Source organism: Periplaneta americana, chromosome 4 (genome assembly GCF_040183065.1).
Source record: "Periplaneta americana isolate PAMFEO1 chromosome 4, P.americana_PAMFEO1_priV1, whole genome shotgun sequence".
NCBI classification, from domain to species: domain Eukaryota; kingdom Metazoa; phylum Arthropoda; class Insecta; order Blattodea; family Blattidae; genus Periplaneta; species Periplaneta americana.
The window spans coordinates 35,057,385-35,083,207 of NC_091120.1; the positions used below are offsets into that span (position 1 = coordinate 35,057,385).

A 25,823-nucleotide genomic window follows, 5' to 3' on the forward strand; every position below is an offset into this window, starting at 1 on the left:
ATGTGAAGCTAGATCAGCAGTCATCAGCACAGAGCTCCCTCAGGCTAGCATTTCTTACTCGGAGATAAGAGACTGCATTATGATGCAGCTGCTAGCAGATACACTCTCTGCCTGCTCCATGATGGGGCATATTATGTTGCACTGAATACCCTTTACCCATTTCAGCGAGTGTTGATGACCACTGCTCTAGATCATCATATTTATCGTGATACACATATACCCTTCATAACATCTGAAATACTTTTTTACATGGAGGTCACAACTCAGAAACCACCAATATATTCCATTTTGCACCACCATTAATTTTGATTCCTAATAATTGTGTAATAATTTGTCCCTTCACTGCAATATTCAAACCGGGAAATGTTATACACCATTATCATTAGATTCAGAATTTGAAGACTAGTAAAAGAACGTGCAAATATGGTATTTAAATAACACCTAAAATGTTTGTTTTTTTTGTCACATAAACACATCTGAATTTGTCCGAGGCACCATTGATTCTTTGAGCAATAATTTATAATAAGTACACACAAGTAGGTTGCTAGCCTCACTTGCAGGGTGCGAATTAACTAGAAGTTATTCCCCTCTCAAATTCATATTAACATCCCTGTCAGGGATAACTTCTATCTCCCCCTCATAAAATGTAATTGTTTTAATACGAGTATACTTTATACTGTAATACTAATGTACCAGCAAGCTGACAATCAATAACTTAGGAATTACACATCTTATCATTATTGTAATCAAGATGCAAGACGAGAAACTCTGTGCGACCAAATGTTGAGTCATATCGAATGAGGATAATAATAATTTTATATTGGTATATTCTCTCTAGTATTCTAACCTTCCGTCATCAAAAATCTTAATTCGCACCCTGCTCACTTGAGTGTGTTTTTCTCTAGGGATCTTCTCCCTTAGTTGAAGGTTTCGGTTTTAAGGTGCCAAAAGCTCGCCTTTATCCTCTCCCATCTGCTACAACTAATATTGTATTGCCCGAGGACATGGGAGTAAGATTCCCTGGCAGTGCTAAGAGATATTGCTTTAGATGGCATTATACAAGATTTTTGGACACTGTATATCAACATGAATGGTATCCCTTGTGACCAGTACCAGCAATTGATGGGTCAAAGCAAGAAGAAAAGGATGGAGAGACCACATATTGAGGATGTTGGACGATCGTTTACCAAAACTCGCAATGACAGCAAAACCAGACACCCCTAGACCTCAGGGACGACCGTTGAAATGGCAGGAAAGCTGGTCACCTGCCTCCGAACACAATAGCACCGATTGAAATAGGACAGGATTGAATCCTAATTTAAGATAAACACATCCCCAAGTTTCACGTAAATCGTAACATGGTTGTTCATCAGCTTGCACTTCTCCAGGCAGTAGAGCCAGAAAATAAGAATAGTAGGAAAACTACCTTCACAGTACATGTGGGCCTACATAAGACTATAATAGAAATTTAAAAAAGAAGGTTAAAGTTTTATAATACTCACAGACATATGCTGAAGGTATTTCCTTTTTACAATCTGGATTATCTGCATCTTCTTATCTTGTTTAATCTAAAGTCTTCGTGGCTTTCTTATACACATCCTCTCTTTCCAAGTTGGGCCTCCCGGAATGATTTCCTGAAGTCCTACAATATATTCATAAGGCTATAATTTCAGTCTTAAGTTACCACACAATTCTAATTCCTCTCTTTCAAAAAGTGAAAATTTGTATTCAAATGAGCTTGAGTGTAAACTGAGGAATTCTACGAAATAGCACTGGGAAAGAAAAGACTTCTACAATCTGCAAAAAGCTCCAAGAAATATAAATTTTAAGGCATCTATTCTTATTACATTAAAATATTTAATTATTGCTAAACATAGAACCCATCATTTGCTAATAATAGTTTTGCTTACGAAGACAGGTCTGAACCTCACAAGTGATACTAACATGGCAACATTTATGAGGCAACTAGCAAGGAAATAATGAGGTAGGATGCCAGTTTCTTTTCCCTTCCATTGCATACATCGCCAATTAGCTACATATTACACTAATCAGACTTCAGAATAATAATTTAGTAATATATTATTTATTTCATCTGGCAACCCAGTGGCTGCTGCTGCTGCTCGTGGTTCCAAATAAAAGGTGGGCCAGTTAGTATTGTTTGTACCCTTTCAAAATAATAATATTGTGACTCCATGGCAAAACATAGTCACTTCTTGCAGTTTTTAAGGAGCAAGCATTTAAAGTTGAACGACCATATAAAATCACAGGAATCATGTTTCATAACAGATTAGAGAGAAAAATACTATAGTCGTGTCGCTGTTATTTCCGGTGTGACTCCTACCCTTTGCTTACGTCTTAGGAAGTGAAGGCTCTATAAAGTCTAGGTAGATAGTATCGTTCGCCATTTTTGTTCTTTCGTTTCCGAGCTACCAGATGAGGAATCTATTTGCTTCACCATTAAACATTATCATGTCGTAGCTCCTATGATAATAAATCAAACGCACTGTAATTGAGCGGCAAATAACGTCCTCGTGTGATTTCTGCGAACGCCAATGAAAGAGCCAAAATGGCGAGCGATTATATTAAATATTTATCAAGCCTTAGGAAATGCATTACATCATCAATAGCGAATGACAAGACGCACACATTTAAATGTAGCCGACCTGCAACGTGATTGGCTGCCGGAAATAAGAGCGATGGGACTATAGAAGTATGCATGTCATCTTTTTTCATAATCAGGATGCACAACAAATCGCAAAATCTCATTTTCACAAAAATTATCATCTTTTGCCTTGGAACCATTAAATGTTAAGAAATGAAAATAAAATTGTACTCAGTTCTTGTAGATTTAATCCACCCTCCTGTTCTTAGCACTTGCGAATTTTTCTACCACTTTCTGCTTGAAGTCCTTTTTGTTGCTGACATATTCTTTGTGCATTGGGAGGATAGCTAAAGCATTCAGTCTGCCTTGGTTCATGGAATTTCGCATTGTACATTTCATTGTACTAAAACAACGTTCTGACCCAGCAGTTGCCACAAAGGTAGTTAGAACAATTTCTACTAATTTATTACTCTCAGAAAATGTATCTGTCAAACAATTTTCACAAAGAAACGATGTTAAGTCCACTGACTGTTGAAACTGCACACGCTGTTTCATTTCCAGAGGTCACAGATAACTCACATTTAAATTTGTCTTTATTTAGCATCGGATATATTGAGCCGGGAATATTTTAATTACAAACCTGCAGTATATGTAATGGCATGATCACATAACGGGACATGGTTCTGGAGTCACCTGTGACCCTCGTCGGATTGAAGAATATGACTAACCATGGAGCCCCTGATAACTTTGGGAACCACTGCTGTAATAACATCATATGATGTAAAGTTAAAAAAAGAAAACATAAATTTGTTATGGTGTTGAAAGGGAGGGTGAAGGAAGCAACAGGGATAGAAGAATACAATTTTTGGTCTGTGATTAACTTGTATATAATGGAAACGAACACTGCACAAAATACAGAACAATATAAATAGTCTATTTTGAATCTTACGTACACTACTTTTAACACTTGAATATAAGTAATTGATTAACTAGCGGACTTACTCGTGTTAATTATGTAAGTTTGTGTGGCTTACAGCTGTTTCGGTGTCGATCACATAACCAATGCTAACCATACATACAATAACATAAATGCGGACATGGAAATCCTACACATACAACCCAAGAACCAAAAACTCAACACACTAGAATAATACAAAATATACAAACACATTAAAACACACCCCGCTCAAATTCTCAACACACAGATCAATTTCAGTACGCACACACTATTTGACTCCACTTTTCAACAATCAAATGCACCCATATAACAGGCAGAGAAGTTCGAGATGACGCCGAGATCTATAGTCGCGACGCTGTTATTTCCGGCATGACTCCGCCTCTTTGCTTACGTCTTAGGAAGTCAAGGCTCTATAAAGTGTAGGTAGGTATTATCGCTCGCCATTTTTGTTCTTTCGTTCCCAAGCTACCATACGAGGAATCTATTTGCCACACCATTAAACATTATCATGTCGTAGCTCCTATGATAATAAATCAAACGCACTGTAATTCAGCAAATAATTGAGCAACAAATAACATCTTTGTGTGCTTTCTATGAACGCCAACGAAAGAGCCAAAATGGCGGGCGATTATATTAAGTATTTATCGAGCCTTGAGAAATGAATAACGTCTTCATAAGCGAATCACAAGACGCACACGTTTAAATGTAGCCGACCTGGAACGCGATTGGCTGCCGGAAATTAGAGCGACGGGACTATAGTAGGCTCTGAGGATGGTGTGATGAAGCACTGAAACAGCTGTAAGCCGCACAAATTTACATAATTAACACGAGTAAGTCCGCTAGTTAATCAATTACTTATAAATAGTCTCTCTAAAAAACAAGTTCACACAGAAAGGCAAAAGTATGAGGTAATTTTAGAAAACAAGATAAATAATTCTGTATTGTCTTATTTTTGTGAGCATTCTGTATAACAAACTTTTAAAGACAACCTTACTATTTCAGAATTCTGCTTTTCTTAATTTTTCACTCAATGTAAGTAGAAGCACACAAAAGAATGATTTTGCTGTTTATTTTATTCTGCAGATTGTGTTAAACAATTAACACAAGTTTCTAAGTTTCAGAGAATCAGTACAGAAGAAATGTAAACGTTTATTTTACGTTAAAGTAACCACTGATCTATGCTCGTGAAGAAACATTCATCCAAAGCGATTCAAACTGTTCACACAAATCACCAGTATTCTCTGGATCAACATTTCTAAAGTGATGCAAGAGATTTTTTATTTTACAATACACCACGAATGGATTTGGTGTGGAAACTGAGTTAGTTTCGAAAGCCTGTTTACGTTGCTTAAGCTGTTCTAGTTTGACCAGCAGGTTATCTGAATCTACACAGCCATTAATATCACCTTCTGCAGCTGAAGTGCCATTCACAGGAACCCTAGATTTTGCGAACACTTTTGCTATTTCATTTTCCCATTTCTTTATTTTCACACAGTCTTGAAAATATTCAAGACTTTCCCTCTTTATAACAGAATTCTTGCACACTTTCAAAAATGCCAGTAACCCTAAATTCTTCTTGATGCAGTACTCGCAATCTGGCCTTACAGTTTCTGCATTCTCTTCGTCCTCGTTCTTTATGTCACTGGTCGATGCTTGGAGAACCTCTGCAGCCCAATCTACAACACCTGCACATAAATACGCCTGCAGACTTGTAGTGACATCCTGCAGGTCACCAGCTCCGTCTGTGCAAAATAAACTCCTCTCAGCAAACGGACCTGTGAATATTTACATAACAAATCAACTGTAGCATTACAATTCAGAACAATGTAGTTCCTTCACAATAAATTAATATTGCATTGGAGAGAAAGATGTCATGCAAGCTTTGATATAAGTAAGAATTCCGTCTTAGATACCCTTGTTTTCCACCAATGAAGACCATTATCAAAAATAGATCAAAAGTTGATCTTCAAATGACCACAACTTGAAAAGAACTTTATAAGAAGGAAAATAACCCACAGGAAATATTGTAGTCAAACAGGTACATATTTTTAATTATTTGGAATTTAATGCCATTTATTGCCGTCAATAATGATTATGATGATGATGGAAGTGTATTGCTGTAGCTACTAATTCAAACATATCAGCAACATCTATAACTATATTCTGTATTTCATCGCATAATCGTTGCCATTACATAATGGTCGCACCCTTATCTATGGACGAACTGATCAGGACTTTAAAATTTCACCGTATAATTGTCGTATGAATATTTCTGTTTATCACGATCAAGAATTATTTAAAAATAACGTACTACTACTGCAACACGAAGTATCTTTATGTTCAAGGTCGAATGTGCAAGAAACAATAGTGACAACTGACGAAAGTGAATGGAGTGGAGGTGCGAGATGTTAGCCCAAGCCAATAGCTATAAATGCCTTCAGTTCAGTACAATAATTGGTTCTGAGTGGTGGTTGTTTACGAGTGTTCAAATACTATTTTTAAGGCCTAGATCAGTCATCTTTCTTCGGACTGGTCCAGAAGTCAGATGATATCAAATTCAGTGTATCAGATGTACTGTTACATGTGATTCAACAATACTGTGAATGCAAATCTGGCTTTCAGGTATAGCTCCCTGTGAAGCCCATTTGAGATATGTAGATATAAAGGGAAAAATTGAGCCGGTGTAGGTTAGAGTTCCTGGGTAGCTCAGTCAGTAGAGCATTGGCACGCTCAGCCAAAGATCCTGGGCATGAGCTGCTTGAGACTGGCAATTATTAGAGAGGTATGGAGGGGAAAATTACAGTAACAGGCAGTGAAAACAATCGCAGGTGGAAATGATTTATATTTCAAAGTATATTCAGCATGAATGCGAAAGACATAGAATAATAATATTATTAGCAGTAAATATAGAAATAAAGAAAATGAGATTATGTAATTGATGGAAAGACATGACCACATAATCTTAGGGCAGAACTGTGCCAGAGCACAACATTTCAAAATTGATCAAAATGTAAACATTAGTCTGTATATTGCAAAATCGACTTATTAATTACTACCATAACTGTCTGGCAGAACATCTACATAGGATTGGAATGCTTAACTCTCTGTTTTATGTGTTATGCAATTCAAATGAACTTAGAACAATTAGGAAGATGCAGGACCTGTTGATTCTATACCTAAAATAATACTGGAGTGCAAGAGAACTAATGGCTTCGTTGCCAAACGTCTAGGTATTTGAACAATAACATAATATATTGTAAAATTTAATTTTAATTTTGTCTTATTTAACGATGCAACTGCATCACCGGTGTGCCGGAATTTTGTCCCGCAGAGTTCTTTTACATGCTAGTAAATCTACTGACCTTTTTGTAAAATCAGAAGAGAGATAAATATCGATTTCTATAATTTCAAACTAATTGCTACTTAACACATACCTTTGGGACTAATCCACATGCAGAGCTGAAGCAAAAGATTCTCTGTCGAAGGATACAACTGTCTGTATTGGTAGCATGCACTCAAGGCTGCCACCAAATGGCGTAATTTCTCAGCTCCATCACTCATACATGCCAGAGCAATCTCCACACTGACTGCTAACCATAGCTGGCAAAAAATAATAATTACAGTTAAAAATATATAATTAACATGAAAATATCAGTTACATATAATGTAATGGGAAAATCCATTATCATTTCCTCTAAGGTCAACAAAATTAAAAAAAATTGTGTAAATATTCTTATTAAAAAATCACGTGTTTTCTAGTAGTGAAATTAAGCATTATTAAAGTGCACCACGTACATTAAACACCGATATATTAAGAACAGAGCAGCGGGAAGTGTTAAAACTTGAAAAAAGTGGAAGTCGAAAAGGGGAAAAATTGTTAGGGAACCTTGGTTCCAGGATTAACGTTAAATAAAGTTAAATATCATGTTTTGTATATTTATTTATTTTATTGTGTTATTTTACGACGCTGTATCAACATCTAGGTTATTTAGCGTCTGAATGATATGAAGGTGATAATGCCGGTGAAATGAGTCCAGCACCGAAAGTTACCCAGCATTTGCTCGTATTGGGTTGAGGGAAAACCCCAGAAAAAACCTCAACCAGATACCTTGCCCCGACCGGTATTCGAACCCAGGCCACCTGGTTTCGCAGCCAGACGTTCTGATCGTTACTCCACAGGTGTGGACTGTTCTGCATATTAAAACAACTTTACCTTAGTAGCAACACTAATGTTTATACTCATGTATGTATTTAGCATTAGTCTTTCTTCGCTTGAGTACATTATTACTAGACTGGGAATTATCTTTCTCTTCACATTTCCTTTATCTATAAAGTTTCATATATTCCACGCAAATGCTTCTTCTAGACATGCTTTCAGTATAGCAGTTGCATAAGCCAAACAAAATGGTCCTAACTGCTAAACTGTAAGGGATGGATCAAAACTATTACATTTTTTAAAAGATCGCATTTATTAGCATGCTTCACTTGCAGTAAGTCCTCATCTATTTTTTGCAGTTAGCTGTAGCAAGCAGTTAAAAATCTATAAAATTAGGAAAATTATTACATGTTTTTTGGTTACTGTTTAAGCAATGTACAATTTTACTTGGGGAAGGTGGTGGGCTCGGTGATGGCAGCAGGAGTGGCGTGGTAGCAGTGGCTGTGATGATGATGATGTATTGTTAACTCAAAAGATTTACCTTTTCCTTTGTATCCGGATTTTCATTTTCGCCAAATTCTTTTAACAACATCATATAAATCTCCCTTGTCTCTTCTTCACTGATACTAGCCTGACAGCTGGTTTTAATGAGTTCAAGAAGTGGTGTATGCTCAGATGGCAAATCCTTGCACTCATGTAGCCACTTCTGATACAGCGATCTCTCGCTCAAAACTGACAGCTCTGCTAAAGTTTTGTGTGCAGTAAACAGCAAACCAAGGTGCTGCAAAACAAATATTAATACAATATTTTTCTAGAACTGCAAAACAAATATAGTTGGACCATCGGATCTGTGTCCCCGTAAGATATGTGAACTGAACCCTAATTCCTTCTCAGCCTCGGTAATTCATTTCTCTCCCTGCATTCCTCTCTCTCTCTCTCTCTCTTTTCTAGCCCTCTCCCTTTCTCTCCCCCACTATTCACAATTTTGAGCCTTCTTGCAGGACAGTTTATTTGCACTTGCAGTCCAGTGTTGCCAACTCAATATGAATACTGTAGCACAGAGTGGTGAAAGAAATATTATTAAGCAAGTACATAATAGCATTTTGCGATTAAGAGAAACAAACAGGTCAATATCTCTTTCCTATAAATAAGGCAACGAAAAGAGCAGCTGCGATCACAGGTGAGGCTTATTTTATTTCAATTGATTATGTATTAAAATTACTTACTTAACTAATACTGATAATACAACATGTTATGTAATTATATAGGCAGGTCAGAGCGCTTAATAAAGAAAATCAGGAGAGAGAGAGTCTGTGCAGGAGATGAAAAGATAGAATTACCAGGGAAGAACAGACCAAGGGAATCTTTAATTCTTGTAGATGATATGAACCGATGTATATTTCAAGAAGAAAGATAGGCCTACAAGAATTTTATACCGTGCAGAAAGAAGTTCCGATATTGAAGAAATTACTGAAGGTTGCGAGAGAAGCAATAATTTCCAAGGTTGGAGAGAAATGCTAGCATGGAAAGTGATTCGAGACATGGGATTTAGGTTTAAAAATTGTATAAATACAAGATGTATTTTGATTGAAAGAAATGATATTTTAGCATGGAGGACCAGTTATTTACGACACGTTTGACGGAAGTTTGGCAACATCCCTATTCGGCAAGGTTCGTGGCCTGCTGTTTGAAGTGGTGGGAGGAAAGCAGGTGGAATGGAATGAGTACATGCGTTAACTTTTTCAAGAACGACTACAACGCTTAAGGGGCACAGATCCGATGGTCTGACAATATTAATACAATATTCCTAGAACTGCTCCTACCTTGAGATGTGAATACTCTGCAGCAACTTCGCTTGCAACTTCCAATTTGCCTGCTAAGAGGCTCTGTTTCATGCTTTGACTTGCAAGCATGGAAGCTAAATCCTGTGCACCAGCTTTCTCCGCTATCTTTGCTGCAAGTTTCAGAGAGCTTTCATCATTTCGCTTCCTGATTAGCATTGCAGCTTCAATGAATTCTCCCACAGATATCAAACTGAAATTAAGATTGTAAAACATTGCAACATATAGCACTATAAAATTTAAATACTATACGGCAGTAGTTTCCAAAGAGTGGATCATGACCCCTTGAGCATATACAGAGTGACCCAAAAAAACCTCCCACATTTGAAAGGATAATAAAACAAAATGTATTGCAGAAGAAACTTGTTTATTCAAAAATATACGAGTATGACAATAGTTTGTAATGACTATGTTTTGAAAATGACGTCTGGTAAGTGTTGTCCATTGCGAGCAATACACATTTCAAGACGATGTCTGAAATCTTTCATTACCCAACGTGTCATGTCTTGTGTAATAGCCGCTATCTCCACTTGAATTACTCTCTTGAGGTTGGCAAGAGTGTGGGGCCGATGTATGTAAACCTTAGCTTTAAGGTGACCCCAAAGAAAAAATCATTTGGGGCGAGGTCTGGTGAACGGGGCGGCCAAGCAACATCCTCTTGTAACATCACAGTGCTACAGTTGATCAAAATGTGAGAGGTTTTAATGGGTAGTATGGGGTTTTACTGGAAACAATCGTAGTGTCATTGCCACACATTAGCACAAAGTAATTCAGCTCATAACACAGTACTTTGTTTACAAACTGAATAATTTCAAGGGAAAAATTGTGCCGGGGCCGGGTATCGATCCCGGGACCTCTGGTTGAACGTACCAGCGCTCTGCCAACTGAGCTACCCGGGAACTCCACCCGACACCGTCTCAACTTTTCCCTGTATATCCATACAACTCGCGTGGGCTGACGAATGCCAGAGACCCACATCGAGTGCACACAATCTCTGTGTGGCTTGGAATTGTGGTTTTCTGTTAACGTACACAGTGACGTATATATTATGCAAATCTAGCCTTTCAGGTAAAGCTTCCTGTAAAGCAGATTTGAATAATTTCAAGGGAAAAATTGTTCCGGGGCCGGGTATCGATCCCGGAACCTCTGGTTGAATGTACCAGCGCAACTTTTGAGAGTTGAGACGGTGTCGGGTGGAGTTCCCGGGTAGCTCAATTGGCACAGCGCTGGTACGTTCAACCAGAGGTCCCGGGATCGATACCTGGCCCCGAAACAATTTTTCTCTTGAAATTATTCAAATCTGCTTTACAGGGAGCTTTACCTGAAAGGCTAGATTTGCATAGTTTACAAACTGTTTTCAATACCATTTTATATTTTTTAATAACCAAGTTTCTATCTGCAATTCTTGTTGTTTTATTCGCCTTTCAAATGTGGAAGGTTTTTTGGGTCATCCTGTATTACAGTAATAATACTATTGCTACAAATGGTTTTCAAGGAACCCAGAGGTTCATTGATGCCCTCACACAAGCCCGCCATCGGCCCCTAACTGCAAGATTAATCCAGTGATGACCATTATATTCCATCTTCCTCAAATCCAGTTTAATATTATCCTCCCATCTACATCTCAGCGTCCCCAAAGGTCTTTTTCCCTCAGGTCTTCCAACCAACACTCTACGGTATATGCATTTCTGGATTCACCCATATGTGCTATACAAGATATTACAGCAATAATAATGATCCCAAATAGAACCTTCCTCAAGTTAGATCATTAGAAACATTCCAAACATCAAGCAAGTAACCTAATAATTAATAAACATGCTTACCACATCACAGCCAGTTCGTAGTTTCCTTGTGATGCCACATGCCTACCCCAATCACAGATTATTTTCTTGCATGTAGGATCATCTGGTCCAAGACGGCAACGAGCAATCGCAAGTGCTTCACGGAAGAGCTGGTGACTTGTAAGTACTTCTATGGCTTCATTTATTTTATGACATATCAGGAGATACGAAGCAGCCTTTTGATATTCGCCACACACGACAAGCTGCTCGGAATATGCTCTGCACATTTCCATCCATAACCTATACAGACAGACATTAAACAATCAAGTTCTCCACTGTGGCTCGAAGTGGTAGTTACACAGCAGACCCAGATTCGATTCTTTACAGGGAAATGGGATGCCTTCTTTTCATAGTGTTGCATGTGTGTCCCTTGTTTTGGTAGGGACTTTATGTTATATTGAGTATACTGTCAGGAGTTCCACTATGTGCTCAAAAAATAAGTTTAGTCACTACTTTAGACATCGATAACCACAGCTAGGAAGTTGGTAACAAAACTGTTAAGTCATATGAGCTTGGACTATATCTCTACTGACTGGAAAGTAGTAGCACAGTCAATGTCAATGAACCAGAATGACAAACATGTAAGCAGGGTAGTAATCAAACATGTGCTGCAAAATAATTTACCCATACATATAAAAATAACATACTTACTTACTGGCTTTTAAGGAACCTGGAGGTTCATTGCCGCCCTCACATAAGCCCGCCATTGGTCCCTATCCTGAGATAGATTAATCCTTTCTCTATCATCATATTCCACCTCCCACAAATCCATTTTAATATTATCTTCCCATCTACGTCTCGGGCGCCATAAAGGTCTTTTTCCCTCCGGCCTCCCAACTAACACTCTATATGCATTTCTGGATTCGCCCATACGTGCTACATGCCCTGCCCATCTCAAACGTCTGGATTTAATGTTCCTAATTATGTCAGGTGAAGAATACAATGCGTGCAGTTCTGTGTTGTTCAACTTTCTCCATTCTCCTACAACTTCATCCCTCTTCGCCCCAAATATTTTCCTAAGCACCTTATTCTCAAACACCCTTAGCCTATGTTTCTCTCTCAAAGTGAGAGTCCTAGTTTCACAACCATAAAGAACAATCGGTAATATAACTGTTTTATAAATTCTAACTTTCACATTTTTTGACAGCAGACTGGATGATAAAAGCTTCTCAAACAAATAATAATAGGCATTTCCCATATTTATACTGTGTTTAATTTCCTCCCGAGTATCATTTATATTTGTTACTGTTTCTCCAAGATATTTGAACTTCTCCACCTCTTCTAAAGATAAATTTCCAATTTTTATATTTCCATTTTGTACAATATTGTGGTCACGAAACATAATCATATACTTTGTCTTTTCGGGATTTACTTCCAAACCTATCTCTTTACTTGCTTCCAGTAAAATTCCCGTGTTTTCCCTAATCGTTTGTGGATTTTCTCCTAACATATTCACGTCAACTGCATAGACAAGCAGCTGATGTAACCCGTTCAATTCCAACCCCTCTCTGTTATCTTGGACTTTCCTAATGGCATATTCTAGAGCAACGTTAAAAAGTAAAGGTGATAGTGCATCTCCTTGCTTTAGCCCATAGTGAATTGGAAACGCATCTGACAGAAACTGACCTATACGAACTCTGCTGTAAGTTTCACTGAGACACATTTTAATTAATCGAACTAGTTTCTTGGGAATACCAAATTCAATAAGAATATCATATAAAACCATATATAAATCATAATCATATAAATTATAAATCATATATAAAAATAACATACAAAGTATAAAATTATGATTTAATATTTAATGAAGAATAATCCGGGAAAAAATAAACGTCTGACACACTCCCATTTGCATAATTATTTAATAACAGATGAGTTTATTTTTTTTGGAATCATGCATAATATTAACATACAATAACAACAGAAGTATCTCACTTTGTTCAGAACCTAAAATATTAATATAAATCAACAATATTCTTCAAACTATTCCCTGTACACAGATCCATAGAATCATACTATGCGTTGTTTATGTGAACTGTGTATCGTCTGTAGTGAGCATGAGCATATGACATCTATAGTCCTCGCTGTACTCAACTGAAATCTACTCTTTTGGTACGAACTTCCTACCTATGTTGATAACTTTACTGCTTAGTACACAAACTAAACTGAAAACTATAATAATATTAAAACAGCTCTTTTTCTTCATAACAATTACGAAATGAAATTACACAATTCAATTCATGGTTTTGTTTAACATGTCATAAAACAAAGTGATCACTAGCCACAAACAAAGGAAAATCACATCCTTTCAATTGGTAATGGAAGCAACTTAATATGAATTAATTCCATGGTCTAGAGGAAAATCTTTAATTTGGGACTCCACTTGTGTTGACACTCTAGCTCCATCTCACTTACTGAATACCTCCAGACGTGTAGCATCTGCTGCTGAATTAGTCGTGAAGAAGAAAGTCAATAAATATGCTCATCTTTTAGACAATTATATCTTAGTCCCATTTGCTGTGGAGATCTTTGGTCCTTGGAGTCATGATGCTAAAGTTTTAGTATCTCAAATCAGCCAAATTTTGATCTCCATTACTGGTGATTGACGTTGCACTACTTATTTGCGTCAACACTTGAGTATTGCTATTCAACGCAGAAATGCAATGAGCCTTTTGGGTACTCTTCCAGAGTCCAGCCCTTTGGACGAACTTTTTCTCCTGTAAAATGTATTATCTCTATATAAATGTTTATATTTAGTTTTTATATACATGTAATCGTAACGGTGAAAATATTGTTAATCATATCAATTATTGCCTCCCCAGCATGAACTACACCATAACAATGCCTGTTCATGCTTTTGACAACATTCTGAACGTTCACTAGAGGCAGATGTCTCCATTCGTCCACAAGGACTCCAAGAGTTTAGAGGGGTTGAAATCTCTCTCAAACACTTCATTTCAGTTGGTTTCAAACTTTTGCAATCAGATTCAAGTTAGAATAATTCTGGATGGTCACTTCATTATTTCCAAACAGTGCCACTGCATGAATATTTGAACAATGTTAAAAAAAATTAAGAAAAAAATCAAATAAAATAAACATATTAAAAATTTGTACACTCACCTCTGAGAACCCATAGGTGCAAGAGAAACAAGCCAGTCTGAAAGTTGTTTTCGACGTGCTGCCTCCCTCAGCATTTCTGTTATGTTACCCCTCCAAAGCTCCAGATTCTGTGCTAATTCAAACTGTCCATTATTGTTGTGCTGTTCCACTGAAAAGTAAAAGACATTACAACTTTTAAATTTGCTTGAAATGGAAACTGTATCTTAAAGTTTCTAAATGCATGTGTTATATTTTAATTAAATTAAAAAGTTATTGTATTAAGATATCAAATTTTAAACAATCTATACTGCTCAAAAAAATTAGAAGACCACTTTGAAAATGTTATGTGCCTTTGTAACGAAATTTTACTGTGATGTTGCAAGTATTAAAAAAAAAATTAGATGATAATGATCCACCTGGATTTTAATTTGAACATTTTCCGAAGTGGAACACAATAGTATTTTGGATGCCCAGTATTTTATATGACTAGTCATAAAAATGAAGCTTTATGCAAGAGTGGGTCAGATTAGAATACGATCTTATGAGTGCAAGGAAGCTATTTTTGAACAAATGTATACAATATTGTGACAGCGACGTGAGATTCGAACTCACGACCAGCGTCCCGCAAGAAAGCAGATCGCACAGGCTCCACGGAACATTGAGTGACGTCGCGCGGTGGAGAGAAGAGAGAGGGTGTATTACGTCACGCGACGAGTCTGCGCGCGCAGCTGCTGCTTAACGCAGTGGATGTGGAACGACCTTCTCGACTATTCCAGACGTCTGTCGATGTAGAGATATTGAGATAATTCTCTACACACCTGTAGAAGGTTCTCGCAACTATGATTTTGCTATAAAAGAGCAGGCGCCAGCGAACTAGAGCAGAGTTTTCAGTTATTCAGTCAGTGAGAAAGTCAGAGCAAGCAAGCCAGCCGGAGTTCGACTCGAGTGTGCGTCCGCATCTGCGTCAGCATCCGAAGGCCTGAGTTCGAGTGCAGTGGACCGCAGTTGGAGGGACCCGAGTTCGAGTACAGTGAACTGTCTCTGAAGGTCTGTGGTTCGAGATACTGTGAACTCGAGTGACTGAGATAGAAGAACTGTGAACTGAGAACTGGTAGTTCTGATTTGTAAATAGTGCTTTGTAAATATTAGTTAAGATTAACAGTTCATTGTTGTGCGTAATAGTCCAAGTAAATTGTCATTGTCGTCGGTGGAGTGCTATAACGAATACTGTGTTGAGTGAAGATCCAATTGTTGACAAGAACGTTTAAGGTGAATTGTAGAAAGGAATTATTGTTGTGACGAATAAATTACATTGTTGTTACTAATAAAATTCACAATATTTTATCTACAGTGCGTTCACTTCCCCCTGCGGCCGGGCGATGAACAGCAAGCACGCGGAGCAGCAATAATATAGCCTACCAACGTGCTGCCACCCGTGCTTAAGAATCACTCAACAGCTGTCCATCATTTTGCAGTCAGCTGACCTAATTGCGTTCTGTTTCAACAATGAGTTTGCTTTACTGAAGAGCTTTAAAAAAACGCCTCAAGGGCATGCGTGGTGGTTTCCATGAGCAGTCAGTTACTCTTGTCAGTGTAGAAGATACAGTTAGTTTTCGTTTATCTACAGTATATAAAACGTAGTGCAGTGTATAAGTGTATAAGACGTGTCATAGGTTTATTTTAAATCCATTAATATGGCAATGGAGAAATTCACTTCAGTGTGTGAATGGAAATTTTATCAGAATATGTCAAGAATGCATCAATGCAGATGGACACCACTTTCAGCATCTTTTGTAACAAGGTTAGTACTCAAGTGATAACAATAAATGAGTAGGATAAGCTTGAGGATTGATACACGTCGCTAACTAATGCTTCGCGCTTGCCGCAGGGGGAAGAGAACGCACTGTAAATTAGTAGAAAACAGAGCTGTAATAATATTACGAAAATTTAGTTTGTTTTTTATAATCCAGGATGTCACATTCAGCAGTTTTTAGTAACCACATTAAAAGTCAACAAGCATTGATATAATTGTTGCATTTTGTTTCTGGAAACATTATGGAAAAAAAAAAAAATCAAATACTGGAAGAGGAAAATGAATATGAAATTCGAAAGACTGTACATAATGCCACATTACACTTATTGCCATGAAAGTTAAGGAAATTGTAAGAAATGACTTGTGAGCGATTCAAAGGATGGCATAATATGAAGAAGGAACTGAATGAGATTAAATAAAAGAGTTAATCTGTTGGTTTCCATTCAAAAAAGTTAAAAAAAAAAATACGATATTACACAGAAATAAGAATTACCAGTTTCTCCAAAATGCACTGGATGAAAGATACTCTATGATGAAAGTAAGTCGATAAAATTGTAGCCTATTTGTATTTTTTGTAAAGGATTTCACTACAATTAATAACACATTAGTACCTAATTAAATTACCTGCATAATTTTTCTTCCAATTATTAAAATGAATATTTAAAACTGTAGTACATATAATTGTCACATTACAATAAAGTTAGTTGGATGTGTTTTTAATTTGTTTAAACTGATATTGCACAAAGTATATTATAAAATTTCTGTAACACGCTACTATGTACAAATATGTGGCAACATGTATTTTATTTTATATGAAATATAGTGACACTACTGAAATTGAAAAGTGTCAAATAATGGCATGTTCTACATACGAAAGGAGATCAATATACTTCAATGTTCTGAAATGTGATCTCCTTAGTAGTTCATTCACACAAATACCAAACTTACTCAAATAAAAAACCTATTCTATATCAAATTCTGCAGTTTTACCTTCCATGTCAAGAAGTTTCTGCATTGCATTACGATCACCAAAGAATCCGAGATAGGGAGGAAGTTCACTGGTCTCAGTACAAACGCCATCAACCACAGGAACATTAGTATTTAGAGAAGCCAGCAAATGACAGCAGTTGGTAAAGTGCTGAACATTTTTTAAGTTCTTCTGTATAGACGAAACAGGAAAAAACGACTTGGTAATTGGAGTTTTCTTCTTCTTGGAAGTATGAACTGATGACGATTCACATGCTTCTACAATGAGGAAAAACGACAACAGGTACAATAATACATAAAAATAAACAAAGCATTAATTAGAAGTAAAAAGAGAAAACCTTTAAAGGACGAGAGCAAATATTATTCATACTCCATTATACATCATTATATAATTTTGTGTTTCCTTAGTTCCTTGAAGTTTCTTTTTTGTTTCAGAAATCACTGCAATTTTTTCATATTATTTTCATTCAAAATTTTATCTAATTCTTCCTCTTTCTCACTTAAGCCTCTAATGTTCCATGTATCATATCTGAAATGTGAAACCATATTCCTTGCTTTGTCGTCAACTGAAGATCCGCTTGGTTTCTTATTTTGAGATTTGCCAGTAATTAAAATCTCCTCTGAATGGGTTACGAGCCCAGAGCACAATAAGTCCAGTGGTGGGGTAGCCACCTTAAAGCCTCTTGACATGTTTTCCCGAAATGGTCTAGTTTTAAGGGCCTGACACTTGCCCTCACCCTCTCCCGTCTACTAACAGTTAATAGTACATTATGCAAAGAGCCTATAATGGTAGTAATTAAGACGTATGTTTATGAAACGAGAGCAAGCAAGTTTCATAATTTTTATACAAGCGTCTTAATTACCATTATAGTCAAATTTCATAAGACTTTTTATGCTCGACCATATTTCTAACTTGAAATTATTCATAAGTATTCATGTTATTCTTATCTGACTGAGGAGCGGAACTGACCTTGTGCAATACCTCGTAAATTGTGAGATGTGCACAGACGCGAAAGTATTGATTTTTTCCGAGAAACAAATGTCGACATTGACCTTGATATAACCTAGAGAGTAAAATAAGCATTAATCTTGATATAACCTTGAAATTGAATTAGACATTGAAAAACGAGATGACAAATTGAATTTATTTAAATATTATTTACAATTAACGCTAATTATTATAGTAATAGAACTAGTTGTCTTTCGATTGCATATCCGAGAATAATCGATACTTGCGCTTTCATATTGCTACAATGGTATTTTCTGATTGGTGGAACACCTGAACTTTAATGAATAGGTGTACTTTAATGAGGTCCATTAAAGGGCTGCTAGCAGGTGTATAATTACTACATTTCGGCATGGTCCAGCATAAAAGTAATTATCATTTGACATAAGAGATGTACTTATGAATTTCTAAAAATTCAGTGCTCTCAGAAATGAACCTGAATATCCTAGGTTCAGAAGTAAGCACACGTAAGAACTGGATCATTAAAGGTAAAGGTATCCCATACATGGCATGAGATAGAGCTCTGTGCATGTTTTAATCTTGGCACTAGAATGAGGTGGTGTGATCAGCACCATGTTCCAACAGCTTTTCTATCCCCAGGAAAGACTAAAGACAACTATAAAAAAAGTAATTCTTGCTAAATTACCTTTTTCACTCCTGGCAAATTCTGTTACAGTGTCAGTTTCTTCCATAGACTTTACTGTTGTTTTTACTTTTTCGTCAACTGAAAAAAAGAAGAAACATACTGGTACTAATATCATAAAACGTATTTATTACTTCTTTTCCTCCTCCAAGACAGTTATTATTATCTATGCGCTAGTATTCAACGCGGTGATATATATGTATTTATTTTCTGAGCACTTTAAAAGTAAAGGTTCAAAGACCTCAGTGACAAACATTAACATCAAGTACATACATTATGTATAATTAAATAGTTCAGAAAACTTCCATACATTACATCTGGGTACATGCAATGGATGAGGATATGTCTTTCCCTACCTTCTGTTTTAGGCTGCAAATTGACATCACTATCAGCTTCTGTTGCTGTCGCAAATTTCATCTTTTTGGCTTCTAACTTCTTCTGCTTTTCTAACATAATAAACAATAACATTCAAGCATTTACAATGTAATCACATCCTTTTGGAGATAAAGAGTATAATAATTTTTTTAATTTAAATATTGAGAACAGCTGTGAGATTATGAAACAGATAGAGAAAAATCAGAAGAGTACTTAAATGAATGCTTTATGCGAAAATGATGACGAAGCTTTCAGTATCTCAAAAGACAATACGTTGTAAATGGTTCACAGAAACACTAAATACATCATACATATTCAATTATAACACATCTTCGAATATAACATGTACTCAATTTTAAGAACATCAAAATAATAAGAAAAAATTTACTGGCGGCACCCATGCTAATATACAGAAGACCTACTGTAGGAATGAAAATGTTAAAAAATGAAAGTTATATTTTGTCTATGCATCACATTCTGTCCCAATTCCATCTTCAGAATCTGAAGTCTCCATCATGTCCAAATTGAAATCCAAATCACCAAAGTTTGACTGCCACCTTTACAGAACAATGATGATGGAAGAGTAGAACAGAGAAAAATTCCCTCCGGCACCGAGATTTGAACCTGGGTTCTCAGCTCTACGTGCTGACGCTCTGTACTTCGGTACATCGTAATATATGATATGCGAAAAATAATCACTTAGTGATTTAAGACGGCGCTTATTCCGTCGGATCCCGGCCACTTAGTCACTCATAACGAGTGCACCTCTGCACATGTGTGGACATTGTGCCACTGTCATACATCTATGACGCAGTGCATGAGGGTAGGCCACTAGAGGGAACCCAAGAGGTAGAACTTAAACTGAGAGGATTCAATCCGACATCGGAATGGGAATCTGGTGTGGCTTAGTGGATAGAGCGTCAGCAAGTAGAGCTGAAAACCCAGGTTCAAATTCCGGTGCCAGAGAGAATTTTTCTCTGTTCCACTCTTCCATCATCATATGATGAATGGACATCAGTGTTTAAATTCAATGGCAATTTCTTTTTCTGGATTTTAGGATAAAAAATGGGGTGCGTATTATATTCGAGTAAATACATTCCTGATGCAATGGTCTATAGTCCCAGGAAGTACAAAGGACTAGGAATTTTTCGAACAAAATGGGAAGCACTATTACAACAAATTAATGCCCTTTGATGTTTACACAAAACTCAAAACCCATACATCATACAAACACGTCAGGTTCATGAGGAGAGTATTAGATGTGCCCAATCTCTGAACATTGTTCCAGAAGATGACTTATTTCATAAGAATGAACATTTCTTAAATGCTACAAAGTTTCGTAACCTTCTGAGGAACAGAGAATTTGATATTTGGTGTCGTCATCCACAGAAAGGGAAAGGCATAGTTTTATTTAAACAATATCCTGGTGCCAACAAATGGATTTGTAAACACGAAGGACTCTCCAACAGTGAATGGCGTGATGGCATTAAAATGGTTGGAAATGTTGCTGCAGTGCGTGCTGTGCCGGGAAGATCTCAGGACAACCATTGTAGGCATTGCCACAACGAGGTTGAAACTCTTGCACACGTCCTGGGATCCTGTCCGCACGGTGAAGCTCTGCGAAATGCTAGACACCACCAAGTACGATCAATTATAGCCACTGCCCTTAACGATACCGATTACAACACCTTTGAAGAATTACATGGTCTCTCCGTCACTGGCAGTACACGGCACATAGATATAATAGCTTTCATGGAATCTACATGATCTGGATACATAATTGATCCCACTGTGCATTTCGAAACAGATGAACAACCAGCAGAAGTGGATAATGAAAAAAAGAATATCTACAATCCTACCATTCCCTATTACCTCTAAAAATACCAGTTAAAAGAGCTTGAAGTAATCGGACTTCTGGTTGGAGTAAGAGGTACCGCTACTCTCTTCATGAAAGATGTGTTTAAGAGGCTTGGAATACCTACATCTATTATTCCGAATGTAACCTTAGCTGCATTGAAAGAGCAATTGCTCTCCTGAAGAATCACCTATATTCGAAATCAAACTAAGTTCAGTAGCATTCTTTACTTTTTTGTAACACTTACGTCTCTAAAAATAGGTATATTTCCATTAATCTCAAAAAAATTATTTGCAACTTTGTACTTGTAGGAATTTCATTGTTAAAACAAAATCAATGGTTCAATAAATTTATTTAAAAGGGTCGATCTGCAATAGCAATGCTGAATAGAATTATGTGGAATAAACTAATATTTAAAGAAACTAAAATCCATATTTAAATCAACAGTTTAATAAGTTATGATTCAGACACATGGAATATAAATGCAAAATTAAAATCAAAATATGAGACTGGGAAGATAGAAATGAATTGAGGAAGGAAATTTCAATTAATTGTATAAAAACTGAGCTCAGGAAGCTGTATTTACAATTAAAACTTGCATGCTACACTGAATATTCTTACTTCTTTCAGGTGGTAAAGTCTGCGTCTGGTTTGATACCCTCCACACTCTCAGTGTAAAATCCGAGGAACCTGTGATTACCAGATCTGGATCCAAGGGACTCCAAACACAGCACAACACGTAACAGCAATGTGAGCAGAAGTTGGCAACTGCTTGCTGCGCAGGGACATTCCACACCTGCAAAAATAATTATGTTGTAAACAAATTAAGTGTAACTTTTTTTTCAGGCTAAATCCAGTAACATTTAGATATTTTAGACATTAAATTGAACTGTAGTAAACTTCACAGAATTCCAGAATAGTCTTATTTGGCCATATATGTAAGCCCAGGAAAACAGTACAGATACTTAATTTATAGATATAATTACTTTGAATTTGAGTTCCTTCAAAGTGCTAGAAAGATGTAACCTCTCCAGGAGTTTTACAATATGTTTAATCTTCAACATCAATACTTTTATACTACAGTAAAAGCCCTCGTATCTGGCACCTAAATAACCGATAATACCAAAACAATGGCACTTTTGGCTAGGCCAAAAAAAAAAGTAGTATTCATGCGAAAGGGAAGAGGCGGACGAAGATGTGAGTGGTCTTGGTGAATCGCACATGCCGCATATTGTGTTTAATCTTTACATTCTTCACGCATGAAAACATACAGAGAAAACCCCATTATGTCCCTGGAGTAGATCAGGTAGCATCGGTAAGTTGTCACTTGGGCCTTGTAAACAATGCGCAGAGACAATATTTTTAAATTTACCACTTGAACTCACCCGTTTCGAAGGGGTGTTGGATGAGTCTAAATAAGAAAGTGTGAAACTCTCTGTTTCTACAGCACATAAAGGTTTCATTCAAGTGATAGATAGTATCATGGCTATTACCGCTAAGTGCTGCTGTTGCACAATGGATTCCGCGAAATGTTCTTATGCTCAAATCATTGAGCGTTACGTCTTCATAGTTGTGATGTTGGCTACACTGCTCTTCACGTCACATGGCCGCCATTTAAAATTGTCATAAGGTTACGAAAACTTTCAGTATTTTTTATGACATTATGTATTACAGTATTACAATAATTATGAATTGATGAATGTACATTATCGTATTCAGTACTAACAATAAACACTGTACACATTTCAAAACTTTACTATATGAAAATTACAAAATTTAAACATGAAAAAAAATGCTTGTTTAATACAGTATGTCTTTACATAACCTATAAACGTATTTTCCAATTATCCGGTAATGACTTTGTCCCACAGTTGCCGGATACGAGGAATTCTACCGTATTACTATTTGGTTTGTACGACTGAGCATTGCTTTGCCATCCCCATTCTCCAAAGCATTCTATTTTGTGCAGCCTCATTCTTATATTAAAAAACTATATACATTTTTTCTTCAAATGAATACTCTCAAATACTCTAATGTACAGTGTGCTGCTTTTCAGGCAGAGTTAGTTAATATGTGTATTAGTAGGTGAGCCAGTGATGCACTGTTGCCAAACTACACATATTTACGTCTAATTTCCTAATTATCCACGCACTTTATTAACAAAACGTATAATAGGTTTTATTTATTTATTTTAATGTCTTCTATTGCCTGCCTCCTTCAATCTGCAGAGTTACATCATTTGAATAAAATAGTGTTTGTATTTCTTGTTTAAATCTTATTTTAACAAACCGTTTACGTAACAAACCATTCGAGGTTAAGTATATCCTTTTCCCAATAGAAAGAACTAAATCAATTTCGTACCTGTGCTGTGTTATCATAAGACACTGACACTAATTGTCCACCAATATGAGGGCTCCAGCACATGCTCACTACTCGGTTAAGGTGTCCACTTAATGTAATGCAACTCTGAGTAGGTGATACATGATTTGCTTCAGCATCTGTGTCACCTGAAACAAATTCCAGCTCAGCTAATGGAGACAGTATGTGTGTAAATATATGAAGGAAAAGTCTTCCAATCCACTCTATAAAACAATAATTAATTAAAAGTAAATTTCTATTCATTCAGAAGCAACATAATGAGGATATAGCTAAAGACAAGAAATGGAAGATTATTTTAATTGATCCTGGTGTAATACCTCAAGAATCACGAAAATCTATAGTTGTAATGTTTAGACTATAGACAGGTCACGACTCCTTTGCAGGCCACCTTCACAGGACAGAAATTTACATCACACCAAATTACCAAATTATATTCTATGCAATGCAAATGAATATTGGAATGCAAGAAAACTAATAGCTTTATTGTCAAATATTCAGGCATTAGAATAAGAACAATTTCTACTTTTTCACATTTAGAATTAATTAACTGACTTTAATGGTCACTGTTACACTGTAACTTCGTTCTGTGGATATGAATCCTGATAGCACTATTGTCTCATAATAATTTCTTCCTATCATATCTAACATTATTTGAAATATATTAACATTCTATGTACATTAGTTTAATTTTGCTACAATTTGTATCTCATTGTTTAATTAATAGTTCATACTATTTTACAGTTGAATTCATAAGTATTTCTTCTATACACGTAACTTTTATCAAACTCAATTTATTGTGATCTTTGTATCTTGTAGATTCACTCATATGCAGTGCCAGTGCATCAATAAGAGCACAAGAGCACATGAACACCTTGTTTCTGTTAATGCACGACATGTTTTATTATTTAATGTCGTATTGACTTACTGAGAATGTATAGTATCTGAATTGAGTAGTTTAAACTTCCCGCAACGTTCACAGACTTCTAGTATAAATTTGGCAATGTACATTCACATGAAAGCCATGCTCTTATCAAGGAGGTTACATGACTTGACATACATGCGTGGGACAAAATTGTCTGTAGCTGCCCGTTTATGACTCATCAAGAGCACATGGAATTATCTTGCAGACATCAGGTGTGTCAGTGCACTCTCCAGGTAGCAAATAATGTGTATTTTAGTCCATAGTTGTCAGCATTTCTCACTGGGGCAGCTTTTATTTTGTATGGGTGTGTGTACAGTGTGGCTACAGAATTATAATTTGTGAATTACTATAGTTCAGAGTAATTTAATTAGGTATATGTTCATGCTATAACATTCCACAAGACAAACATGTTGATCAAATTGTAATAAAATAATTGGGGTTTCGTTATTATCATTATTATTATTAATATATATTTTGAATTTATACATAGTCTATTTTCGACAGTGAGACGTTGGAATCATGACATTTATATTAAATCTATTGCATCAAAATCCACAGTTAATTCCCGATTTACCACGAAAATCGTCTGTAGCTGCATTTAGATTGGCAACAGGCCATGATTGTTTGGCCAAACACCTGCATAGAACTGGAATATACCAGTCCCCTAAATGTCCATTGTGCAACTCAAACCAAGAAATGGATTCGGAACACCTCAAAATCTGTGCTTCAGTGGCTGGTCATGATAATATCTTTGAAAAATATTGGAGTGCAAGAGGTCAAATGACTTTATTGTCAAACGCCTGGCATTAGAAAACAACAACAACATATTAAATCTATTGATTTTAACTATTGATTTCATGTCCTCTTCGGTTTTGGAACACAAAATTGTGAACACATGCATTGTTTTATCACGAGCCGCCACTGTTCATATGTATGCATACTTCTTGCTGGTTGAGTGGAAGAAAAGGCCTTATGGCCTTAACTCTATCAGCTAAAATAAATCATTATTATTATTATTATTATTATTATTATTATTACTATTATTATTAATTGCAGAATTGATAGTGACTCATATTTCAAGAAATGAATCATAATTTCATCTGCACCCCAAACTGAAATCATAACTTTCATGAATCATGATTAGAATCATGACATTTATATTAAATCTATTGATTTTAACTAATGATTTCAATTAATATTTGAGAAAAAAAACTCGCTCCGGTGCTGGGGATCGAACCTGGGTCCTTGGTTCTACGTACCAAGCGCTCTGACCACTGAACTACGCCGAATTCAATCCACGACACCAGATCGAATTCTCCTCCTTCAATGTTTCCCTTTGTGGCCTA

The 25,823-nt window shown here is 36.3% G+C and overlaps 1 protein-coding gene across 2 annotated transcripts in view; it reads right to left on the reverse strand.

Moving 5' to 3' along the window:
• Positions 1-4,435: 4,435 nt before the first annotated feature.
• The window catches only part of rig (rigor mortis), a 46,084-nt gene continuing 24,696 nt past the window's right edge, over positions 4,436-25,823 (reverse strand). For both annotated transcript variants that reach the window (XM_069823164.1, XM_069823165.1), the window contains 11 exons: positions 23,538-23,683; positions 21,798-21,972; positions 19,303-19,392; positions 18,950-19,027; positions 17,301-17,555; positions 14,519-14,666; positions 11,381-11,638; positions 9,540-9,750; positions 8,258-8,497; positions 6,995-7,160; positions 4,436-5,335 (listed from right to left, as the gene is read on the reverse strand). In XM_069823164.1, coding sequence (XP_069679265.1) covers positions 4,737-5,335; positions 6,995-7,160; positions 8,258-8,497; positions 9,540-9,750; positions 11,381-11,638; positions 14,519-14,666; positions 17,301-17,555; positions 18,950-19,027; positions 19,303-19,392; positions 21,798-21,972; positions 23,538-23,683 — 2,366 coding nt within the window. In that variant the 3' untranslated portion in view covers positions 4,436-4,736. The remainder of the gene's footprint in view (positions 5,336-6,994; positions 7,161-8,257; positions 8,498-9,539; positions 9,751-11,380; positions 11,639-14,518; positions 14,667-17,300; positions 17,556-18,949; positions 19,028-19,302; positions 19,393-21,797; positions 21,973-23,537; positions 23,684-25,823) is intronic.